This window comes from Pteropus medius, unplaced genomic scaffold (assembly GCF_902729225.1).
Source record: "Pteropus medius unplaced genomic scaffold, Ma_sr-lr_union100, whole genome shotgun sequence".
Classification (NCBI taxonomy): domain Eukaryota; kingdom Metazoa; phylum Chordata; class Mammalia; order Chiroptera; family Pteropodidae; genus Pteropus; species Pteropus medius.
In genome coordinates this window covers 16,829,028-16,850,270 of record NW_024350319.1, presented here as the reverse complement: position 1 = coordinate 16,850,270, position 21,243 = coordinate 16,829,028, and the positions used below count along the sequence as shown (strand labels likewise).

The window sequence follows — 21,243 nt, the reverse complement described above, 5'->3', positions numbered from 1 at the left end:
AGTTCCCAAGTGGGATATGCTCTGACTTACCCCACTATTGGCATAATGGTCAGAAGAGGAGGTATAGAAAAATTCTAATTGTGGCACTTGTTTTCTTAGAGGGGAGAGATCAAGCAAAAGGAAAGTGACAGCAGATAATAAGGAGGGGTAGTCCACTTCTTCAAGTGCCTAGAGTTCAAAGAATTTGGCGATTCAGAATCTTGAGGGATCTCTATCCAGATATCCCCATCACAAGTGTCAGGGTCTAATTATTTTCCCAACCAAGGTCCTGACCTTGACATAACAGACTTGTTTGGGTTAGGAATTTAACTTTATTTTGTCACTTTATTAAATGCTGGGTTATTGCTCAATTTTCTCAGCCCTTGCACTGGAGATGACCTTAAACAACCCTGTAGGGAGTTCTGGGACACATGTGACCTATTAGAGTAGTCCCGCATTAGGCAAAAGTGGTCAGGCCTCTGTACCTGCACTGTAATAAGTCTTTGGATGTAGGCCTCTCTGTGGAAGCCTAAACTTAGAAGGAATTGATTGTAGGGGCAATAAAATCTTTCTTAAAGGGTGATGTGGGCAGCTCATCTCTGTTTCCATCACTATTGCTCTATCTAATTTGTTTGCTCATTCATTCAACATATATTCATTACTTACCTTCTGTATTCAAGGCAGTCAGACATAAGAGATAGAGTATCATCTAACACATCATCCTTGCTTTAGAGAGCAAAAAGACTAAAGAACTTAAAGTCATATCTCCCTGAATGGTGAAGAATGAGGCACAATGAGCTAGAGTAGTTTACTCGAAGTCACACAGTCAAAGGAATATATCCTTAGTTTACAGATTTCATTGAAAAAAGAAGTGAAGTGATCCAAAGGTTAGTTATTTGGAAATAGTGATAAATTTAAAAATCAACAGAAATGGTTCATTCATTCTTGTCAAGTCATCAAATTATGCTCAAATGAAAAGGCCTGAATAAAATTGACAGTACTCTCCTTTTGAGAGGACACTTTCTTTCTATGTATAAGCAACTTTATATGTTTTCTTTTTTTTCATCCTGCTGTCTAAATATTATTGTTGTTATCTTTTTCCTTGGTCTGCATGCTCTCTGTGGTGACTCATCTACTGTCTGGGTCTTTAACTACCATCTTTTTGCTGATGATTCACAAATATCTTTTCTTAGCTCTAGATCTGCATACTCAATTGTGTAGTGAATAATTCCTACCAGAATGTTTCATAGATATCTCATATATATCATATCTTAAAAGGAATTCCTCTTTCTTACTCAGACAAATTATATACATTCTTTCCACTTTCTACACCTTCCCTTTATTTATCTAAACTGAAAATAGTCTATATCATCATCTTGGACAAAGTATAAAGATACAAGAACTTGAGGTGAAGAAATAAAATATAAATATGGGATAACATTTTCGCATGTAGTGCTTGAAGTTGTAATTTTATCACGTCTAGCTGATCTTCTGTTTCTCCTACCCTCAAAATTTTGTTCTAGATTGAACCATGTAAAATTACCATTTTTAGTTGAAAATGGCCAAATATTAGCAATTTCATATAGCACAACCTAATACTACCTTTATTGGAATAAGGTGACATCTAATTTTTTTTAATTTTTAAACAGAGAGTAAACACAGTCACAGTAATATAAACATTGAAGTTAATATGTTTCTAAGATGAAACAGAACTAAATCCTAGAGAATTAGCTTTCTATATTGTATTTTCAAGTGAATTTGAAGAGTTTGGGGTCTAAGAGTCTTTATCATATAAATGTAGTTATTTTCACATTGAAACATAAATTTGAAATAATGTAGAGAAGTTCTAAACCACAGTTAAGACACAACAATTTTTTCAAGATAATTGTCGTCTCAGAACTTTATATAAAATTTTTTTAAACATTTTACTTTCAACTAGGAAATATTCTAATTTTATATCAATCTTTAGTGAATAAGTAGGATGTAGTTACCTTTAAAAATAAAACTAGAGTATCTCAGTTTTTACTGACTTTGGGGAAGAAAAATTCTCAATTCTAACAAGTGATTTCTTATACATAAGTCTTTTTGGCCCTCTAAATTTCTGCTTTAGCTAACAAAATCTTTAAAAGCTAACTGCCTTGTAGTCAGGCTCTATGGAGACCTACATGGCAAGGAATTGAGACCTCCTGCCAACAGTTGGTGAGGAACTGAGGCCTCCAGCCAACAGTCTTCTTGGAAATGTAGTCTCTAGCCCTCATTCAAGCTTTCAGATGACTGCAGCTCATGCCAAGTCTTGACTACAACCTCATGAGAATCTCTGAGCCAGAACCACCTATCTAAGCTGCTCTCAAATTTCTGACTCACATAAACTGTGAGATAATCAATATTTATTGTTTTAAGCCACTAATTTGGGGGGGCGGGTATTTGTTCTGCAGCAATAAATAACTAATACAATAATATCAAAGATTTAAACCTTTGCTTTGAAATTAAGAAGAGTGAATAGGAAGTAACAAAAACATAAATCATCCATATTTTTATTTAGAAGGTCCATAAGTAAAAAATAATTGTGAATAAATTATGGTCATTTCCACATACACATAATTTGCATTTGAGCACTCTAAACTTGAAAGTGCAGTATTTTATCCTTGGCTTTCACTTATATATGTGGCGCTTGAGGTTTCAAGGATAAAATTAGAACAAGTCATAGCAATATAGTTTGTCCTTTTAAACAGTGCTTTAGCTAATAAGGAAGAGCAGGTTATAGGGCAACTTTTCCCAGCACACATCTCCCAGCTGTGAGTTCTGTACTCACAAAGCATTCCCTGTACAAGGAAGCTATCTATAGACAGGAACTGGCTAAGACATAGCTCTTGGGAGCAGATAAAACCCACCAGTATCTTCTCTCTGATACAACTGTGTAGGTTCTCAACCAATCGAGATGGATTAGTCCATACTATTAACCCATTAAAAAAATTCATTCTATAAAACAGAGTAAAAAGGTAGATTTTGAATATAATTTCCATCTACTCAGAATAATACTTTTTTATTGTAGATGAATTTCTTTTATTTGGCAGACAGAAAAAAAATAAATTTTGAATATGACCATTTTGTAAACTAAATTTTCAAGCAGTTACTGTACCTCCAGCCTTTTGCTGCCAATTTCTTAAAAGAATAATTCGCACAACTTTTCTTACATTCTCCTCACCCATACTCTCTTAACCCTTTGGCAAACTTATATCCAAACATACAAAAGCTATTGAAATTGTTCTTAGAGGTCACCACTAACCTTCTAATTCCCAAATTCTATGACTTTGTCTTAATGCTGTTCCTTCTCAACCCTACGTATATAACACTGATTTCTCTCTCCTTGAAACATTTTTCTCCCTTAACTGTCTTTGCACATTTCTCATTCTCCTGACCCCTCTTTTTGTTTTCTATCTCTTGCCTCCAAAGAATCTTCATTAAGATTCTCTTCTATTTCTCTTCTACTATTGCTTTACATATGAGTCATTGTTATGGTTTCAACAATTGACTTTTCTATGGACTCACAAATATTTCAAGATAGGCTCTTAAGAGCCACAATTTTCCCATGGCTAATTCATCATCTTTCTTTTAACACTGGCCTCTCCTTTTCTTTTAATCATGATACCATTGTCATAAGTATTATTACATTTAACATAGACTATTACAATAGCTTCTAACCAATCACCCTATTTTCCATTTTATTCCATTTCCACACATTGAACATAGTGTTTTCTAGTACAGATATGATTACATTTCTCCTTTATTCAAACCAACAATAATCATTCTATAACCACAAATTCTTCTGCACACACCAAACGCAAGTTTCTCACTTGATACTCAAAGCCCTCAATATCACATCACCAATCTATCCCAGTCTATTTCTTACACATATCCTGTATCCCAGACAATCTGGATTTGCTTTATGTTTACCAAATGTTTTATCATTTGCTACCTCCCACCTTCTGTTCAAATCATTCCCTATTTTGCATACACTTTCACAATTTTATTTCATCAATAGTTAGCCATACCTCAAATACTACCTTCTCTGTAAAGCCCTCCCTTATGTTCTCAACCAGATATAATCTTCCTTACCTTCACATTATGTAGAATCTTACATAAATTTTACAAAAAATATGTGTTTACCTTAGCCCTTTTACTAGATTATGAGCCCCTTATTATATTTACTAGATTATGAGCCCCTTATTATATTTACTCATATTTATATCCTTAACTCTTAGCATAGGGCCTATTAGAGGGGCAAATAAATATGTATTTAATTTTAATTTCTTCATATCATTTTGCATTTATTGAATAAGTTGATTTGCAACCTAAACCAGAAGTTGATTCAGTACTTTTTATGCCAGCTCTGTGACTTCTGTTTGGTACTTTCTTATATTTCGTATATCTTTGTTGAAGTTTTCATTGTGTTCATCCTGTCTTCTTCCAAGTTTGGTGAGCACATTTGTGACCATTACCTTGATTTCTTAATCAGGTAAATTACTTATCTCCATTTCATTAAAGGTTTTTTCTAGAGTTTTATCTTACTTTTCCATATTGAAACATATTCCCATGTTTCCTCATTTTACTTAACTTTCTGTTTGTTTCAAAGTATTAGACTAAATAGCTACCACTCCAGTCTTGAAGGAGTGGCCTTGTGTAGGAGATATACTTACTGTTCAACCTTGCTTTAGCTCTTGGTTGTCTCATGAACCTTTGACAATGTCTAAGCAGCTTGATTTATTCTTCATAAGTCTCAGTTATTGAGGTTGTGTCGAGACCTGTCAGTGTTCCAAAGGGAGGAATCTCAATGACCAAGCAGTTCAGGTTAATTGGAAGCCAGGCAGTAGCTTTTAAAGTATGCTGTGTTCCAAACCTATCCATCTGAAGGTTTCCCTTGGGCAATGGTTGCAAAACTTGGGGCTCCAGATGAGTGCGTAAGCTTCTTTCAGGAGGTACCAGTGAGCAAATAACAAGACCAAGAGAGAGTGCAAAGATGGTGTTCCCTGGCTTATGTTCCATGAGAACACCTTTGTAACTGCTAGATGTGTGGCACACTTGAAGCCTACCTCTCATGCCAAAGCTCCAAGACAAGTAAATAGGCTTTCTTCACAGGAAGACTGGAGGTATATTTCAGTCTGCTGTCTGTGTAATGTCCTGGGAGTGGTATCCTGTGAAGAATTGTCTCTCTGATTGTTTCAGTCCCATAGGTCCCAGAAATGCAAGCCCCCTTGGCCACTAGAGCCAGGCAGTCAAGGGGCATCCCCTATGTGGAGTGCATGTGCCCACTGGCTTTAGCAAGGCAATGAGAGGGTATAGGGTTTAGGCATGCCTGCCAGCTTTATTAAGGCAATGGGAAAGTGCTGGGCTAGAGTGTGCCTGCCAGTTTTAGTGAAGGGGTGGGAGAGCTCTGCTGGCTTTATTGGGACAGTGAGATAGTGCTATGACCTACCAGAGCTGTCAAGGTAGAGGGAGAGTGAAAAAAAATGGTGCTACTGTCCCAAGAGAGTCTGAACAGTCCTATGCCCCTGTGGAGATGCTTTAAAATTAGAAAATGAATCTCCTTCACAGTTTTCAAACTGCTGCTTTTGAACAGGGTTCCTGGGTGAGTGAGTCTGTATGTAAATACTTTAAGAGAAGAATTTCAGTTACCTACAGCTCTTTGGGTCTCCTGGACACAAGCCCCATTGGTTTTTAAAAACCAGGCATTTCAGGGGCTTATCTGTCCAATGCAGGTCCCTAGAGCTGCAGTGCCTGATGTGGAGCATGAATCCCTCACTTCTAAAAGAGAAAATTCATATTTGTGAGATTCCTCTCAACTGTGGGTCACCATGTGGGGAATGGGGAAGAGGGGGTAAGGTCACATCTCTAGCCATTTCACCTTTCTTGATGTGGCCCTTTTATCCTTTACTGTGGAGGAACTTTTCAGCTAGTTTTCAAGTCTTTTTCAGAGGAAATTATCCCATATGTAGCTATAGATTTGGTATGTCCATAGGAGGAGGTGAGTTCAGAATCATCCCAAACCACCATCTTGAACTACTCTCTTCACTTTTTGTTGAGAGGGTACTAATTAATAATGGGAAAACATATAAAAGTAAAAATCTCACTGATAAAGGCAAATATATAGTTAAGGTAGTGGATTAACCATAAAGCTAGTATGAAGATTAAAAGACAAAAATAGTAAATATATATATATATATATATATATATATATATATATATATATATATATAACTACAGTAATTAGTTAAAGGATACACAAAATAAAAGAAAGTAAAATATGATATCAAAAAAATCATAAAATGTGGGGGAGTAAAAATACAGAGTTTTAGAATGTGTTTAAGTTTAATTTGCTATCAACTTAAAATAGGCTGTTATATATATAGGCTGTTCTATGTGAGCCTCATGATACCCACAAAACAAAAACCTATAGTAGATATACAAAAGATAATGAGAAGAGAAGGGAAGCATAATTCTAAATAAAGTTGTCAAACCACAGGGAAGAGAGCAAAAGATTAAAAGAACAGAGAGAAACTACAAATCAGCCAGAAAAGAAAAAAACAATTGGCAATAAGTACATACCTATCAATAATTATTTAAATGTTAATGGATTAAATTCTCCAATCAAAAGACAGAGAGTGGCTGAATGGATTTAAAAAAAAACAGGACCCGTCTATATTCTGCCTACAAGAGACTCACTTCAGATGTAGGAAGACACCCAGACTAAAAGTGAAGAGATGGCAAATCATGTTTCACTCAAATGAAAGCCGAAAGAAATCTGGTGAAGCCATATTAGCACCAGGCAAAATCAACTTTAAAACAAGCATTGTAATAAAAGACAAAGATAAGAATTACATGATGGTAAAGGGGTTTGTCCAACAAGAAGACATAATATTTATAAACATTTATGCATCCAACATAGGAGCACCAAAATATAGAAAGCAAATATTAACAGATCTAAAGGGAGAAAATGACAGCAATACAATAGTAATAGTGGTCTTTAATACCCCATTTACATCAGTGGACAGATTAACCAGACAAAATCAATAAGAAACCATCAACCTTAGAGGACACATTATATCAGATAGAATTAATAGATATATACAGAATATTTCATTTAAAAATCAGCAGAATGCACATGGATGAATTGATAAAGAAGATGTGAAACACACGTACACACACATATATACACAACGGAATACTATTCAGTCATAAAAAAAGAATGAAATCTTGCCATTTACAACATGGATAGACCTTGAGGGTATTATGTTAAGTAAAATAAGCAGGCAGAGAAAGACAAATACCATATGGTTTCACTTATGTGTAGAATATAAAAAAAACAAAACAAAACAAAATCAAAATCATAGATACAGAGAACAGATTGATGGTTGCCAAAGGGGAGGGGTCTGGGTGAAGTGGGTCAAGAAGTACAAACTTCCTGTTATAAAACAAATGTCATGGAGATGTTATGTATAACATGGTGACTATAGCCAATAATATTGTACTGCATATCTGAGAGTAACTAAGGGAATAAATCTTAAAAGTTCTCATCACAAGAAAAAAATTTGTAACTTTATATGGTGATGGATAGTAACTCGACTTATTGTGGTGATCGTATACAAATATTGAGTCGTTGTGTTATACACCTGAAACTAATATAATGTATGTCAATTATACCTCAATTTTGAAAAAAGAAGCTATGAATACTGGTTTTTATAAGATCCACTTGATCGTACATTCCACAAGGACAGGGACTGTGTTTTGGATTTGAAACTTAGTGCCTCCCAGCACAGGGTTTGTAACATGTTAGACATTCATGTATATTTTTTTTTATTTACTGAATAGTTTAATTCTCGTAGGAGGAATTTTACTCTAAAATTTAGAATTAATTGGAATGATATGTGATGATTATAGATTATTTAAAACCAGGATGCTATACTAGCAATGCAGTATATGTGTATTTTCTGTTATATTTTTTTCAAAAAGGGACCTCTTGGTTTACCTGGAGAAGTAGGGATGATTGGAAGCATTGGTGAAAAGGTAATTTCTTTCATTATTTTGTTCAGTAGTGAGATTTCTAAGCCATACTCAAAGGATAGACATTCATATGATATTTTTCATTAATTAGAAATCACACATAATTTCAAACACATTACCTGTACTGAATCTCTTAAATATATTGAAATATAGCTAATATCTAATTTTTAAAGGGCAGAGTACTTTTTGATTGTATTTATGTAGTTGAGGAGGAGATGAAGCTGGTGGGCTAGGTTTATGACTAGAAAATATTTAAATCTATCTTACGAGAGCAAGCCCCCTAATGAAGCAGCTTTGAAAGAGAAAAATATGGTATCACTTCATTCATATCCAAGTCTCAGTCACAATCTTTATTTCTACTTGGAATCTAGTATGCAGTTATTCATGGATATTTTGGCTATTGTCATGGCAATTGTAATTTGCTTAAAGATTGCATAGAAAGCATTACCTTGAGAGTGGCTTTCACATATTGAATTTCAAATTTAAGATAATTTTTTAAAAAATAAAAGTAACTCTACTTGAAACCAACAAAGGCATTTAAAAATTTTTATTTTTGAATGGAATCTCATAATCAACTACTAGTGCTAGGTAATAAGCTACCACTCTTTAACTGAAACCTGACTTGGTGAATATAGATTGTAAACTTGATAATCTAGTGCAATTACTACACAAGGCTAGTCTTGTGAATAATTAAGTAGAAACAGGACTAGAGATAAATTAGATAGTATTCTAGTCATTTTCATCTGAAAATTTGATTTAAATCAAACTCAACATCTAAAATTAAATTTAGCATTTTTCCCACACTCAAACGTCTCTTCCCAATTGTCTCATTTCTATTAATGTGCTTTATACCTATTTCTATTCTTCCAATCTTCTAGAGTAGAGTGAACCCATCTTTGAATTTCCTTTTTCCTACGTCCTTTATCCCTAATCTTTTAGCAAGTCTTAGAGATTTTTCTTTATAATTCATCCTTTCTAATAGTAATTCCAAAGCCACTCCCTCAGATATACTCTTAGCAATTTATCTTAAATTTGCCCTCTATCATAGTTACTCTAACCTTTCCCATTCTATCCTCTAATCCATCCTTCATACTATAAGAAGAAGACTAATGTTTGTGGGTCATCATGAAACATTTTGAAAAACCTTCATTGGCTGGCTCCCTGTTCTTGACCCTATGAACTTCTCTGCTCTGCTGTCAAGGTACTACATAATTTTGGCTTAATCAGTTTATCAAAAAAATTCTCTAATATTCTTCATTATAAACCTTTCTCTCTCCTCTGTCTCATATTTTATATACTTGTTCCTATTCCTATTCTTACTGTTTTCTTAATTTAGAGAATCTTCTCCCCTTCCCTCTATATATTCGAAGACAAACTGTAGAACTCAACTAAATTCTCATCTTCTCCATAAAGTCTTCCCATATTTCTCTAGTCTTCCCTGACTTCCTCCCTTCCTAAACTTAGAATAAGTACCACACAACTTAAAATTTAATTGTCATGTAATTAATTTATCTTTGTTAATGTCATGTCTCCAATTACTTGAGGGTAGACTCTTAAGTCAAATTTCTGTTATATCTCACCTAACTCACACTTAGTACTTTAAAAGTGTTTAATATATGTTTATTGATTTTTTATTAACAATATAACAAATATGATATGATCTCAGTTCAAACAATGTAGATAGTTTTATAATTTTTTCACTCTAATTTAGTTACTTCTATGCTAGGTCAAATCTTCCACACTAAGATTTTGACAATCCTGGGAATTTTATTAATCATTTTAGTTCTTTTAATCTACTAGGGATATTTGATAATCATGATCCTAAAATAAAATTTTGTTCAGTGGTTATACAGATTTATTTTTACAATATGCTTTGACTTTTACTATGTTTATGTTTTATGTCACATAATTATAAGCATTTCTATTTACAAACTTTAGCATATGATGCATGATCAGTTTAAACCCTGTTTAGTCATAATTTCTATTTTCTTCATTTTATTTAAAATTTTTATTATTTTATTCCTTGAAAAACATATTAAGAGGATTTTATTGTATTAAAAATAAAGCAACTTTCGGGTAAAATTTAAAATTTGTATATTTAAAAATTATTGGAAATTAGCATAAAGTATGCATGTAAGTAATGATTCTGACTGACAATTTTTCTGTCTAGGCTTAGCTCAGGCATGACTAATTAACATGACTCAGTGTTTCTCCTCTTTCCTTGCTTTAAAAGGGAGAGCGTGGAAGTCCAGGTCCACTAGGTCCTCAAGGGGAAAAAGGTGCTATGGTAAGAGCTCAGTGATTTAAAAGATGTTTCCAAAGAACATAACAAATTTAAGGCATTCTAGAGATTAAATCACCTTGAATCAAATTTTAGTAAGTGAAAAATGCTATATTATAGTAAATTTCCGATAGAACTTTTTTCCCCTTTAAACGGGTTAGCTTTCAGAATGCTATATGGCATAAAAAGCTTGCCAATCAGGTGACATGGTCAGAAATTTCTAAATGTGAGAGGAACTAGAATGTATTTTTATCAATAAAAGAATCTTGCTTTTAGAAAATACATTGCGATGGATCTGGTGGCACAAAATATTGTCTACAAATTCATTTTACCTAAGTTATTCTTTAGTTTTGACTTCGTTATCATCAGAAAATCAATATAAGGGTTTTTGGGTGGAGGTTGTTTGTTTTGCTATCTCCAATTGTTGTGAGCTAGGAAATTTAATATAACCATAAGCTAATCAATTTCAGGAGTTAATACCTGGTAAGACATTCACTGAATGATTATTAATGCCATAAAGAGTATGGTCCTTATAAAATTTGACAGGCTAGAATATTTGTACACATTCACATTTCTTTATTATAGAAGTCTATGACCTCTGAAAACAATAAAGTTTCATAATCTATATATAACAAACTACAGAAGATGAATGAATATTCTTTTCTCAATAGGTTATAATATGTGATTCTGGTTAGTAAATTTTCTAGACAAAGACTTTCTAATAAAAGGATATATAGCTTCTATATAATCATTTTTTATTTCTATTGTCTACCTGTAGAACATTTCTGTGGCTTCATATCTTGAATAGGAAAGAGAGATCTTATCAAATTAATACTTTTTATTTATATGGTTTTTCTTCAATGAAAATAAGTAAGTATGATGGAAAATTTATATCTTTCATATTTTTATTCAAATTATAGGGATATCCAGGTCCTCCTGGGGCTCCAGGATCCGTGGGTCCACTAGGATTACCTGTAAGTACAGAAAATCTTTTATATCTTCTTCTAGAATGTTTATTTAAATTTTAATCTACCACTTTGATTATGCTATATTTTTTATTTTTATGCAAAACAAATAATGTGTAAACTGATGGAGGCTCTTGCCAATCAATGCAAAACTCTTTAGAATATATCATGGTATCTTGAACTTCCTCACCATACTTGTTGTATTATTTTCTGCTCACTTCTAATAGTACAACCTGTTTCAGTTCTGCAACCTAAAACTAAAAAACATTTAAACTTTCTTTTGAATAACAACATATAAGAAAACAGGGTCAGCAATCAAGATTAGAAATGAGACCAATTGCATAAACAAATCACAAGCATAAGTTTCAACACATTTTTTTGTAGGAATTTTTAAATATTTTCAGCCAGATACAATTCATAGGAAATATACCTTTGTTAAACAAAAAATTAGTTTTCAAAATACTCCATTTTTGCTTGGAGAAAGAAAATTAAACCTTGTCTCAAAGGGTAATGTTTGCTTATCTAAATTTGACAGTTTTTATGAACTTAATATGAAACAGATTAGCCTTTATGATCCCCTCAGCAGAACTCTTCTTATCAGAAATGGTTTATGCTGTTCTGTGAAGTTTCTATTTTGAACATAAGCGCAGTATATTGAAACACATGCTGTTTAACTTCTAAAATTAGGAAGACTGATCTAGGGCACAGTTGCCAGTCTCTTTTACTCATATAAGATAGTAAATAAATTTGAGATCCTGTAAAAGCACACTGTTTTTGTCTACCTAATGTTATATAAATAAATTTCATTTTTTAATTAAGTATTTATTGAAGACTATAGACATAAAAATAATTTCATTATAATTGACTTAATAAATAGCAACTTAATCTTCATTGCAGGCTATTTTTTTGTGGCAAATTAATATGAAACATTTAGTGAATTTTCTTGTAGTAACAGAAAACAATCTATTTTTATGTTATGGGGTTATCATAAATGTCTAGAATAATGGGAAAAAAAATCTTACAGTGATAGTTATTGCTTCTTTGATGAACCAGGCAGATTAGACTGGTCAGACTAGCTAAGTAGCTATCTCCCTCCACCATCACTCCATGTATCTTCCTCCAGAAAACTACTTGGTTAGTAAATATTAAAAGCTACTCATTCTTTGTTCGGGGTGTAAACACCCAGAAATGAAATTTCTCCAAATAGTAGGAAATTTCTCCAAATTTCTCCAAAAAGCAGAATATTGGGGGTGGGGGTGGGGGTGGGAAAATATACTATTCATTTAATAAAGCATATTTTTAAGGAAGCTAATCAATTTTGTTTTAAGACATTAAAATAAAATAATTACATGTCATAAGAAAGGTTATAACTGTTGTGATAACATTCCTATGAATTCTATAACTGATTTTTAAAATTTTTTCAATATGTAGGGTCATATTGGGGTAAGAGGACCACCTGGGAGCCAAGGTCCTAAAGGACGAAGAGTAAGTAATCTAATGATGGCAATACCTTAACTTCAGAAAATGACTTCATAAATAGTGATAAGTGTTCAACAAAAATAACTCCATATCTTCCAGATTGTGCTTATTGTTGGATTTTTCCCTCATCTTCATTGTATTAGATGAACCATGTATATTAACTGAAATGTGACTCATAATCATTTGTATCTATAAAATCATCAATTTCTGTTTTATTTTTTACAAATTTCACTAATTCATATAGAATTTTTCCTTCTTATTCCCAATTTCTAGTTATATTCTTTGGAGGAACTTTAAATGTAAAGATGTTTAAGTAAATTATTTTTCTACTCACAAGAGACTTATATAGCCAGGAATAGTAACATTATGACAAAATAAGAGCAATGAGAAATGGAATGAAGATACACACAAGATGCATAAGAGTTTATTCATTATAAATCAGAGGTGATATAATCATCGTCTAATAATTATGCATACAGAATTAAATGAAAAATCTTCCTCTCTTTTAAACATTAAATCTTTTTTTCTTTAAAGAAATAAGAAACACAATTTATTTTATGCCTGTCACATACCTGGCACTTCTATTTATATTATCTTAATACTCAAAACCACCCTAAGAAGGGGAGGCAGTATCTCAGATATTATAGGTGAGGAAAATGAGGCTCAAAGTTTTAGTCTGTAGCCTATAGACACAGAGAAATGGCACAACTAGGATTCAGGTCTTAGTGTGTCTGATTCCAAAGCTTATGCTTATTTGATACAGCATGGAGTACTAAGGAATATTATTTCCTTGATTAATTTGAATATGTGGGCTTTAAGAGTTCTCTTTTCTCCCTTGGCTTTATCTTGACTTTTACTTTAAAATTCTAAGAACATGGCCTCCAACCAACAAAGGTTAAAAGCAAAACAAAAATTACTGTCTTCTAGTTGGCAGATGGGAGAAAAGTGTTACAAATGCTCAGTTTGAAATAATGACTCTAATTTCATATCCTGTGTTTTAGGTGAAGATTGAAGAAAGAGAGAAAATTTGTCATTATTATTTCTTTTCTGACAAACCATTTTCCTTACTGGGTGATAGATTTATAGTCTATAAATAATCCTGATGGCCACAACTGTTTTAGCCCAAACGAGATTTAAAATAATAAAATAAAAAATAATCATAGATGATCTGTGCTCAAACTGTCATTTAGTGGTCTGTATCCTGCCAGCATTCAGTACTTGGTCAGGTCAAATGTGTTTATCCAACTTTGTATTAGTCATAGTGGGAAAGTTTAACCAGTTTTGTGACACGTGAATAAAAAAGAAATACTCGTGCTTTTTAAGTAAATAACTGAGACCTTATTGATTTGATTATCCAGGCAAAAACTATGCACCCAAGCAAGAACTGCTCCTGAACCACTTTGCTTTCTCAATAAGTCATATGGGACGTTCACTTGTGCTGCAATTTTCTAGCCTCCATGTGATCTTTGGGTAGCTGATTATTCTTTCCTGATTTGTCACTTTGTCCTCAACTCTCACCTCCTCCAGGATATATTTTCCGCTCATCCTCCAAATACATTCAGGAGAATACATGATTCTCTCAAAATGGCTTTTATAATTATTTAAAATTCAGCCAGTGCTTTCTAAATAAGGAGACTTTGTTTAGAAATAAGGGCTTCATTTAGGACAAAAATGCTTTCTTTACAAGGAAAATATTTCAGGCAATCAGTGAACACTGGGAGTACAAAAAAAAAGAAAGAAAAGAGCTAAAGACCAGAATGTTTGAGAAAGAATATAATATTAGGAACTTCCATTCTAGTTATTGCCTAGTATCTTCCTGTTTCTACTCTCTTTCTCATCAATCTTTCTTCACCATGGATATAATTTCAATACCCTAGATCAATCCTTCCCAATGGGTTTTGTTCACAAAAAAACGAGAATGTATGTCCAGACCACTGAGATAAATGAAAATGGTATTTGGCTGGGAGTTCTTGTGCCCCAGCCTTTCTCGGCCACCCCAAAAGTTGAGGGGATCCATATTTCTAGCACACCTATAACCGCTTTATAGCTCACAACTGTGTCACAGTACACTGGAGGAGAAGTTTGCCCTAGGCACATTTACACTGAGACCACACTGTGAACTATTATGGAACTAATGCTTATATGCCCTACTGTCCCGCCTGTGATTTATAGTGTTATCAAATGGCCATATCAACATCATAACTGGTAGGACTATTCCTACCAGAAGGACTATGCCTGCCCATCTGCTTCTTGCTACCCATCCATCTGATTCTAACATTTATTGATTTCCTACACTTGTCACACAGTCTTCTAGTACCGTGGAAGATTCAGGATTAACTATTCCTTAGAACTAGATCCTATAATGACTGACTACAGTCTAGTGGCTTTTAAAGTGTCATGCAATATTGGCACTTTTCCAAATGATAAGAAAAACTTAGACAAACAATCACACCTGCCATCTCAGGAAACAATCTAAACAGCTTAGTATTATAAACATTTTCTAACCCTCTTTGTGAAGGTTGTGTAATCTTGCCTCATATAGCTGAAAAAGATAATGGGATTGGCCAAAAATATTATTCTTATGGTTTGAAAGTCTTAGGTGGGAAACATGCACAAATTTCAAGTATTTTTATTCATTCTACATACTCTAAGCTTTATTTCAACCCACAAAGTCTGGCTGAGGAATAGTTATTTAAGTAAAGTAAAGTAATTTAATATACCAAAGATAATTAACATAATATGCATAATCATATCCTTCATATAGAAAATATAGACGAGCAAATTCTCTAATACAATACCAGAAAGACAGTGGCTTAGTCTTTTGAGTCCCCAGAAATAAGCATAACTTCAACTGTTGTCTCTCATGTACACATTTAACTTCTTGTGGCTAGGTAACTGATCCCTTGGTATCTCTCTAATACACACTTCTATGTCCAGCTCCCCTGACAGGAGAGAGAACACAGAGAACAAAGTTAACCTCATCTCCTTTCTTACTCATGGATTGGGCCTTTGATCACAACTTTAGATTTTGTATGCTTTCTCTAGAGGGGTACTATAGAGGCATATAGCTGAGTAGTTTTTATTCTATGCTATTTAAGAATTAAGTGGGGAGAAAAGACTGAAATAACTATTAGAAATATGTAATGTTTTAAGATTTTCTATGCAAGATGAGGAATGGACTATAAAAATTCTGAACTGTGGAGTATTCAAGGAAATGCACATTATATTAGAAAAGCAGCTATCAGTATTTGCATTTAGATTCAGTAATACCTGGAACACTCCAAACAATAAAGAAGAGCTATTTCTGTGGTTTCTTCTCCTGAAAAACAGTTTATGACAAGAATAGAATCAAAAGATTTTTTTCCACAAAATCAAAGATAATGTTAGTTTTTGTTTAAGGGAACATTTTGTTCCAGCTGAATTAATCACGAGCCAGAAAAGACTGCTAGACATAATTAGTTAGGCATCTGAATAATTTAAAATTAATAGAGGAGTCAAGCAAAGACACATATGGTTAAAAGGAAACATAAATATACTGAATCTTAGACATTTGTTTGCGAATAAGGGCTGTTTCTTTTATTTGTAGATACTTTAGCTTATTAAAATTGATTACAAGAGTTATAGAGATGGGTTTGGAATTCTCATAAAAGTCTTCCTAAATATACTAGTATGCAGCTTGTGTTACTGTTTTAGTTAATAATGGACTTTTTTCTTCTAATCATAACATTTATATGAAATAGTGGTTCTGTCTCCTGTCACCTAATGCATTTAGGAGTATATTGGTTATTCAGGAATTTGGTTAACTCTTTAAAATTATTGCCTACAGTTCTTTACGAAACATGCTTAGTTTATGTAGTTCAGCTATCAGACTTTATACCAGCTTTTAGAAGCTACTGGTAGGCACTTCTTGTAGCCAACTTTAACTTGTTTAAAGGAAGATAAAGAAGAGATTAGATTTGTTATTTAGCCAGGCAGGATACAGTATCCAAGAGCTGTATAGATAATCAAATATTTTTAAGCAGGTATTAAAAAATAAGTTTATACCCAGTTAGGTGCCTATTACAATATTACTTATCTAACTTTCTTAGAGTTTGTCCTAAAGCTTATTTTGTCTCAGGAATCAAAGAAGGCATCTACACCAACCCAGGGATAACTTCCACAACCAATATCAAAGTGAAACTTATAGATACTGATGAAGCTAAGTTTTTAGTATATTAATTGACCGTTAACTGAAGCTAAAGAATACTAAACCTTTCTAGATTTCTGCCAACCTTAACCTTTTAACTAGCAATCCTAGGCTTTATAACTTTTAATTAATGTAATTGTTAATTAAACGGTCTATACTTAGACTTTTTTTTTTTTAACTAAATGTGGTTATCTTTGTCATCACTGTAGGAACAGAAACTTCTCTTTCTTTGTTCCCTATGTTGTACTGATTTAGTAAATAAAATAATAAATGCAAAAGGATTTTTTTTAAGTAGAAGTATTTTTGATGGAAAACATTATACACTGAGTGGTTATTATTACTGTATGCACTACTTAATTTTAGAAGAAGTTCCTTTCAATTATAATACCAATCAGTACTTTACTTGTAAATGTTTAATATTCATTTTGTAAACCTTTTCTAAATTCCAGTTCCTCTATTTCAGCCTGAATTCACTTGCTAATAGCATTAGCCTTTATTCTGTTTTAACATTTGGAAAAATGTTATAAACTTAATAAAGCATAATTACTTAAAGGCTTCATATATTTAAACATCATGTGAATCAGGCAACTCACTTAAGTCTTCAGGCTTCAGTTTTTTCATCTTAAAAAGCAGGATTTGGACTAATTCCACCTTGACAGTGGGCGATTTACATGAGTCAGAAAGTGGCAGTTTATTATGAGACTTACCTCCTGAGCTAGATGCAGCTTTTTTCTACATATATATCTAGGCAGCCACTTAATCTGATTTTATCCAAGTAATGAGACTTGTTTATCATCTTTGGACCAAATAATCTTTTAAAAAATTTCTAAATTTTCACCTCTGTGTCTAGGGGGTTGGGGGACTTTTGCAGCTTTGTTCTTATGGCTGCTACCATTTAAACCTAGACAGAATGACTCCTAACTCTCTAGCACTAGCCTTGGAGATATCTGCTTCATGGCGATTGTTCATCTAATGTCAAACTCATTATCTTCTCCCCACTCCCTGCTTTCCATGCCAAATAAACTTACATTTCCAGTTTGTTTTTTAATTAATATTGTCATCATTCTACCAGTTACTTACTAACAAAATATTTAAGAAAGACAAATTTCAGGTTACAAAGTAGCTAAGTGCCTAATTATATCAGTATACACATTTTCAGTCTAGATTTTACTTGTTTTCTGTGGTATTTTAAAAGACGAACTGCTCATTCCTTTTCATACTCTCTCAGCCACATTCTGTATTACTCAAATTTTGCAAAATGTTTTCTTACAAGGTAGGAAAAAAATAGACACAGAAGATGTAAAAGAGAATGAGAATACAGGCTGCTGAATTTTTAAGATGAAGATGAGATTCTTTAAAAGATTCTTTTAAATCAAAGAATCTTTGCACTTTAACCTTCAGATTCATCTTTCGATCATTGTTCTTTTGCTTATTTATTTATTTTTAAACTAAATTTACTAAGCTAAATGTAACAATGGTTAATAACATAAATTTCAGGTGTTATTACATGAATATGACATGAGTTCTCTATTGTGTGCTACTGCCTGAAGTCTAGTCTCCTTCCATCTCGTTGTTTTTCTTTTCATCATTGGTTACTTAATTGTCCAACATTACAAGCATGCCCCCACCTCAGGACCTTTGCAACTGCTATTCCCTCTGCCAGAATTTTTTCCACAAGTTATTTGCACAGCCTGCCATCTCAACCTCCTTTATGTGTCTACCCACATGTCACTTTAGAGAGACTTCTGAGACCAGCCTATCTCTAATAGTGATCCCCATTTGGATTCTCTCTTGTCTCTTAACCTACTTAATTTTTCTTCATTACACTTGACTACCTATTGTAATTTTATATATTTATTTTCTTGTCTGTGCATTCAGGGATTTGTCTCTTCTTCCTACCATAACCTCTGGGCCTAAAACAGTACCTGGTTTATAGCAGGCACTTAGGAAATGTTAGTTGAATGAATGACACACTTTGAAAATTATGTATCAAAGTAAGTCCATACTCTTTAACTTGACATTCAAGGTCCTGCACAATAAGACTGTAACTTGGTTTTTCAGTCTTTTGTGGGAAAATAGGGCAGAAATAAATTGGGGGGCAGATCATGGAGTACCAGTGGAGCTATAGATCCTCATGAAATTTGAGTCTTTTCTCCAATCCCATGAGTGCACAGTTAGCATAAGAGAACTTAGGAAGAGTCCTTTTATAGGAAGCACCTTTTTAATTATATAAAGCTAAACTAAACTGACCTTAGATGTGGTAAGAGAGAAGGTACTAAAGCCTAGGGGGCTCCTTCAAATCAGCATGTTGTACTGAAAGATTTGTATCACAGTTTTATGTAGAAATCTTCAGTGCCTCCTCATTGATTATTGATTTAAATATAAACTCTGGTACTTCACCTTTTAAGTACCAGTCTTTCCACAATTATTTCTTCGTATAGAAATACCATTTTTCAAACTAGATTTTTCAGTCTTGGGTGTCTTATTTCCTGCCTCTTCATCCTTTTCTTACACTATCCCTCTATCTAGAGTTTCTTCTTGTGCATGATCTCCAAATGTCAAAATGATGTCTTCATTTCCTTTACAAACATTCGAAGGTGTCCCCGTTCCTTTGAATGTTCTTAGCCCTTAACATGTCTTATCTCTTTCTATATTTTAGTCATTTGTACAATTTACCTGATCCTTTTCTATGCTTCATAATGGAGAAATTTCTTACAATTGTGTATCCTCATTTCACGTAATGTAGAACCTTTTCCACAATAGATATTTAGTTAGTGGTTGTAGAATTGAATTCATTCCCTTGAAAATGACTTTAAGATCTTCCAAAGATAGTTAATTTAAGCAGATTGATATATACTGAAATTTTTATTAGAGAATGACTTTTGCAACTAATACTTCTTCACAACTAATTACTGAATGAATATTGATAGTAACTTAGCTGAGAAGGTTTAAATTTACATGAATATTCCCACCATCATTTTTCTGTGCCCTGGCTATCTTGTCAAGTAGGTGCACAGCAGGTACGATGCAATCAGCACTTGTTTCTAATGAAGTAGAAAGAGTGCCATTCTAAAAATATAAAACCTAAGACTGTTTGGACAAACAAACCAGCTACTTTTTAGTTGATTTTTTTTTCAAGAATAAATTCTGGATGGCTGCTGAGTAAATGGTAAGGTGAACAAGTACTCAAATAACAAACCCATATTTTAGCCACCTCAACAACTGAATCAGCTGTTTTTGTGGTCACCTGATTTACTATTTGGCATTCAATCTTGAAAACACTGGCATGATTCTTTCATGCAAATGGATTCATCTATATACCCAGCTGTATTATCTTCTGTGGTCATGGCACAGAAACAAACAGAGGGAGCTTGTCAGCTGAAGAGTCTTCATTTGTGAAGAGGCACAACAATAAAAAAAGAGCCTTTCAAATTAACAACAGGATATTTTTTCCATATCTAGGGCCCAAGAGGAGCAGATGGTCTCTCAGGGGAACAAGGCATACAGGGTGCCAAGGTAACCACTGATTTTCTCATTTCATATACAGTTAAGATTTTTTGAACCTATAGAGCTTGCCTGTCTCAAAACTGATACATTTTTTACAAAAGTATAGTTCTAAATTTTCTTAGTCTAAATGTAAAACATACATGAAGTTTCTACCACACATACAGAAATGTTTTCTTTTTAATATTGAACTACATACTTGATGTCTATTCTTTTTTGCATGTAAGAAAATAACATTCTTATTAACTCACCTGGTATCGATACTTTGTTAGGGTGAAAAAGGAGATCAAGGAAAAAGAGGGCCTTATGGTCTTATTGTAAGTAGTAAAACATTTCATATTAAAGATAGAAATTTTACATTTTTCTTTTTTCTTGCTGTGTGATTAATGTTTGAGAGGAAGCTACTTGACCCAAGGATTTTCTTTCTTATGTAGGGTAAAACTGGAAACCCTGGAGAGAGAGGAGTTCAAGGGAAACTAGTAAGTAATTAAAAATAAGCTAGGAACAAATTTTATCCACTTTATTCTCTGGCACAATGATTGTTCATTATTCAATATGTTAGACTAACAATATGAGTTTTTTCTTCCTTCAGTCATTAGGTCAGTGTTTTAATTTGAGCAAGTCCTTGCTCATTTGGGGCTTTGGTTATACCTCTCTGTAAACTGGTGGTGAGCACTGTTACTTTACTTCACCCTAGTTATAATAAATTTTATTTTGAAAATGTGATATCATATGAATATAATAGAATATTAATACAATTAACATAAAAATAAACTTCTTTGAGGCTTCGT

General features: G+C 33.1%; 1 protein-coding gene across 1 annotated transcript in view; it reads left to right on the top strand.

The window, feature by feature from the left end:
• COL24A1 (collagen type XXIV alpha 1 chain) overlaps window positions 1-21,243 on the top strand; it is a 288,275-nt gene that overhangs the window by 158,264 nt on the left and 108,768 nt on the right. Inside the window, exons 26-32 of the mRNA XM_039838730.1 lie at window positions 7,987-8,040; window positions 10,271-10,324; window positions 11,239-11,292; window positions 12,715-12,768; window positions 20,411-20,464; window positions 20,725-20,769; window positions 20,887-20,931. Of these exons, the coding sequence (XP_039694664.1) occupies window positions 7,987-8,040; window positions 10,271-10,324; window positions 11,239-11,292; window positions 12,715-12,768; window positions 20,411-20,464; window positions 20,725-20,769; window positions 20,887-20,931 (360 nt within the window). The remainder of the gene's footprint in view (window positions 1-7,986; window positions 8,041-10,270; window positions 10,325-11,238; window positions 11,293-12,714; window positions 12,769-20,410; window positions 20,465-20,724; window positions 20,770-20,886; window positions 20,932-21,243) is intronic.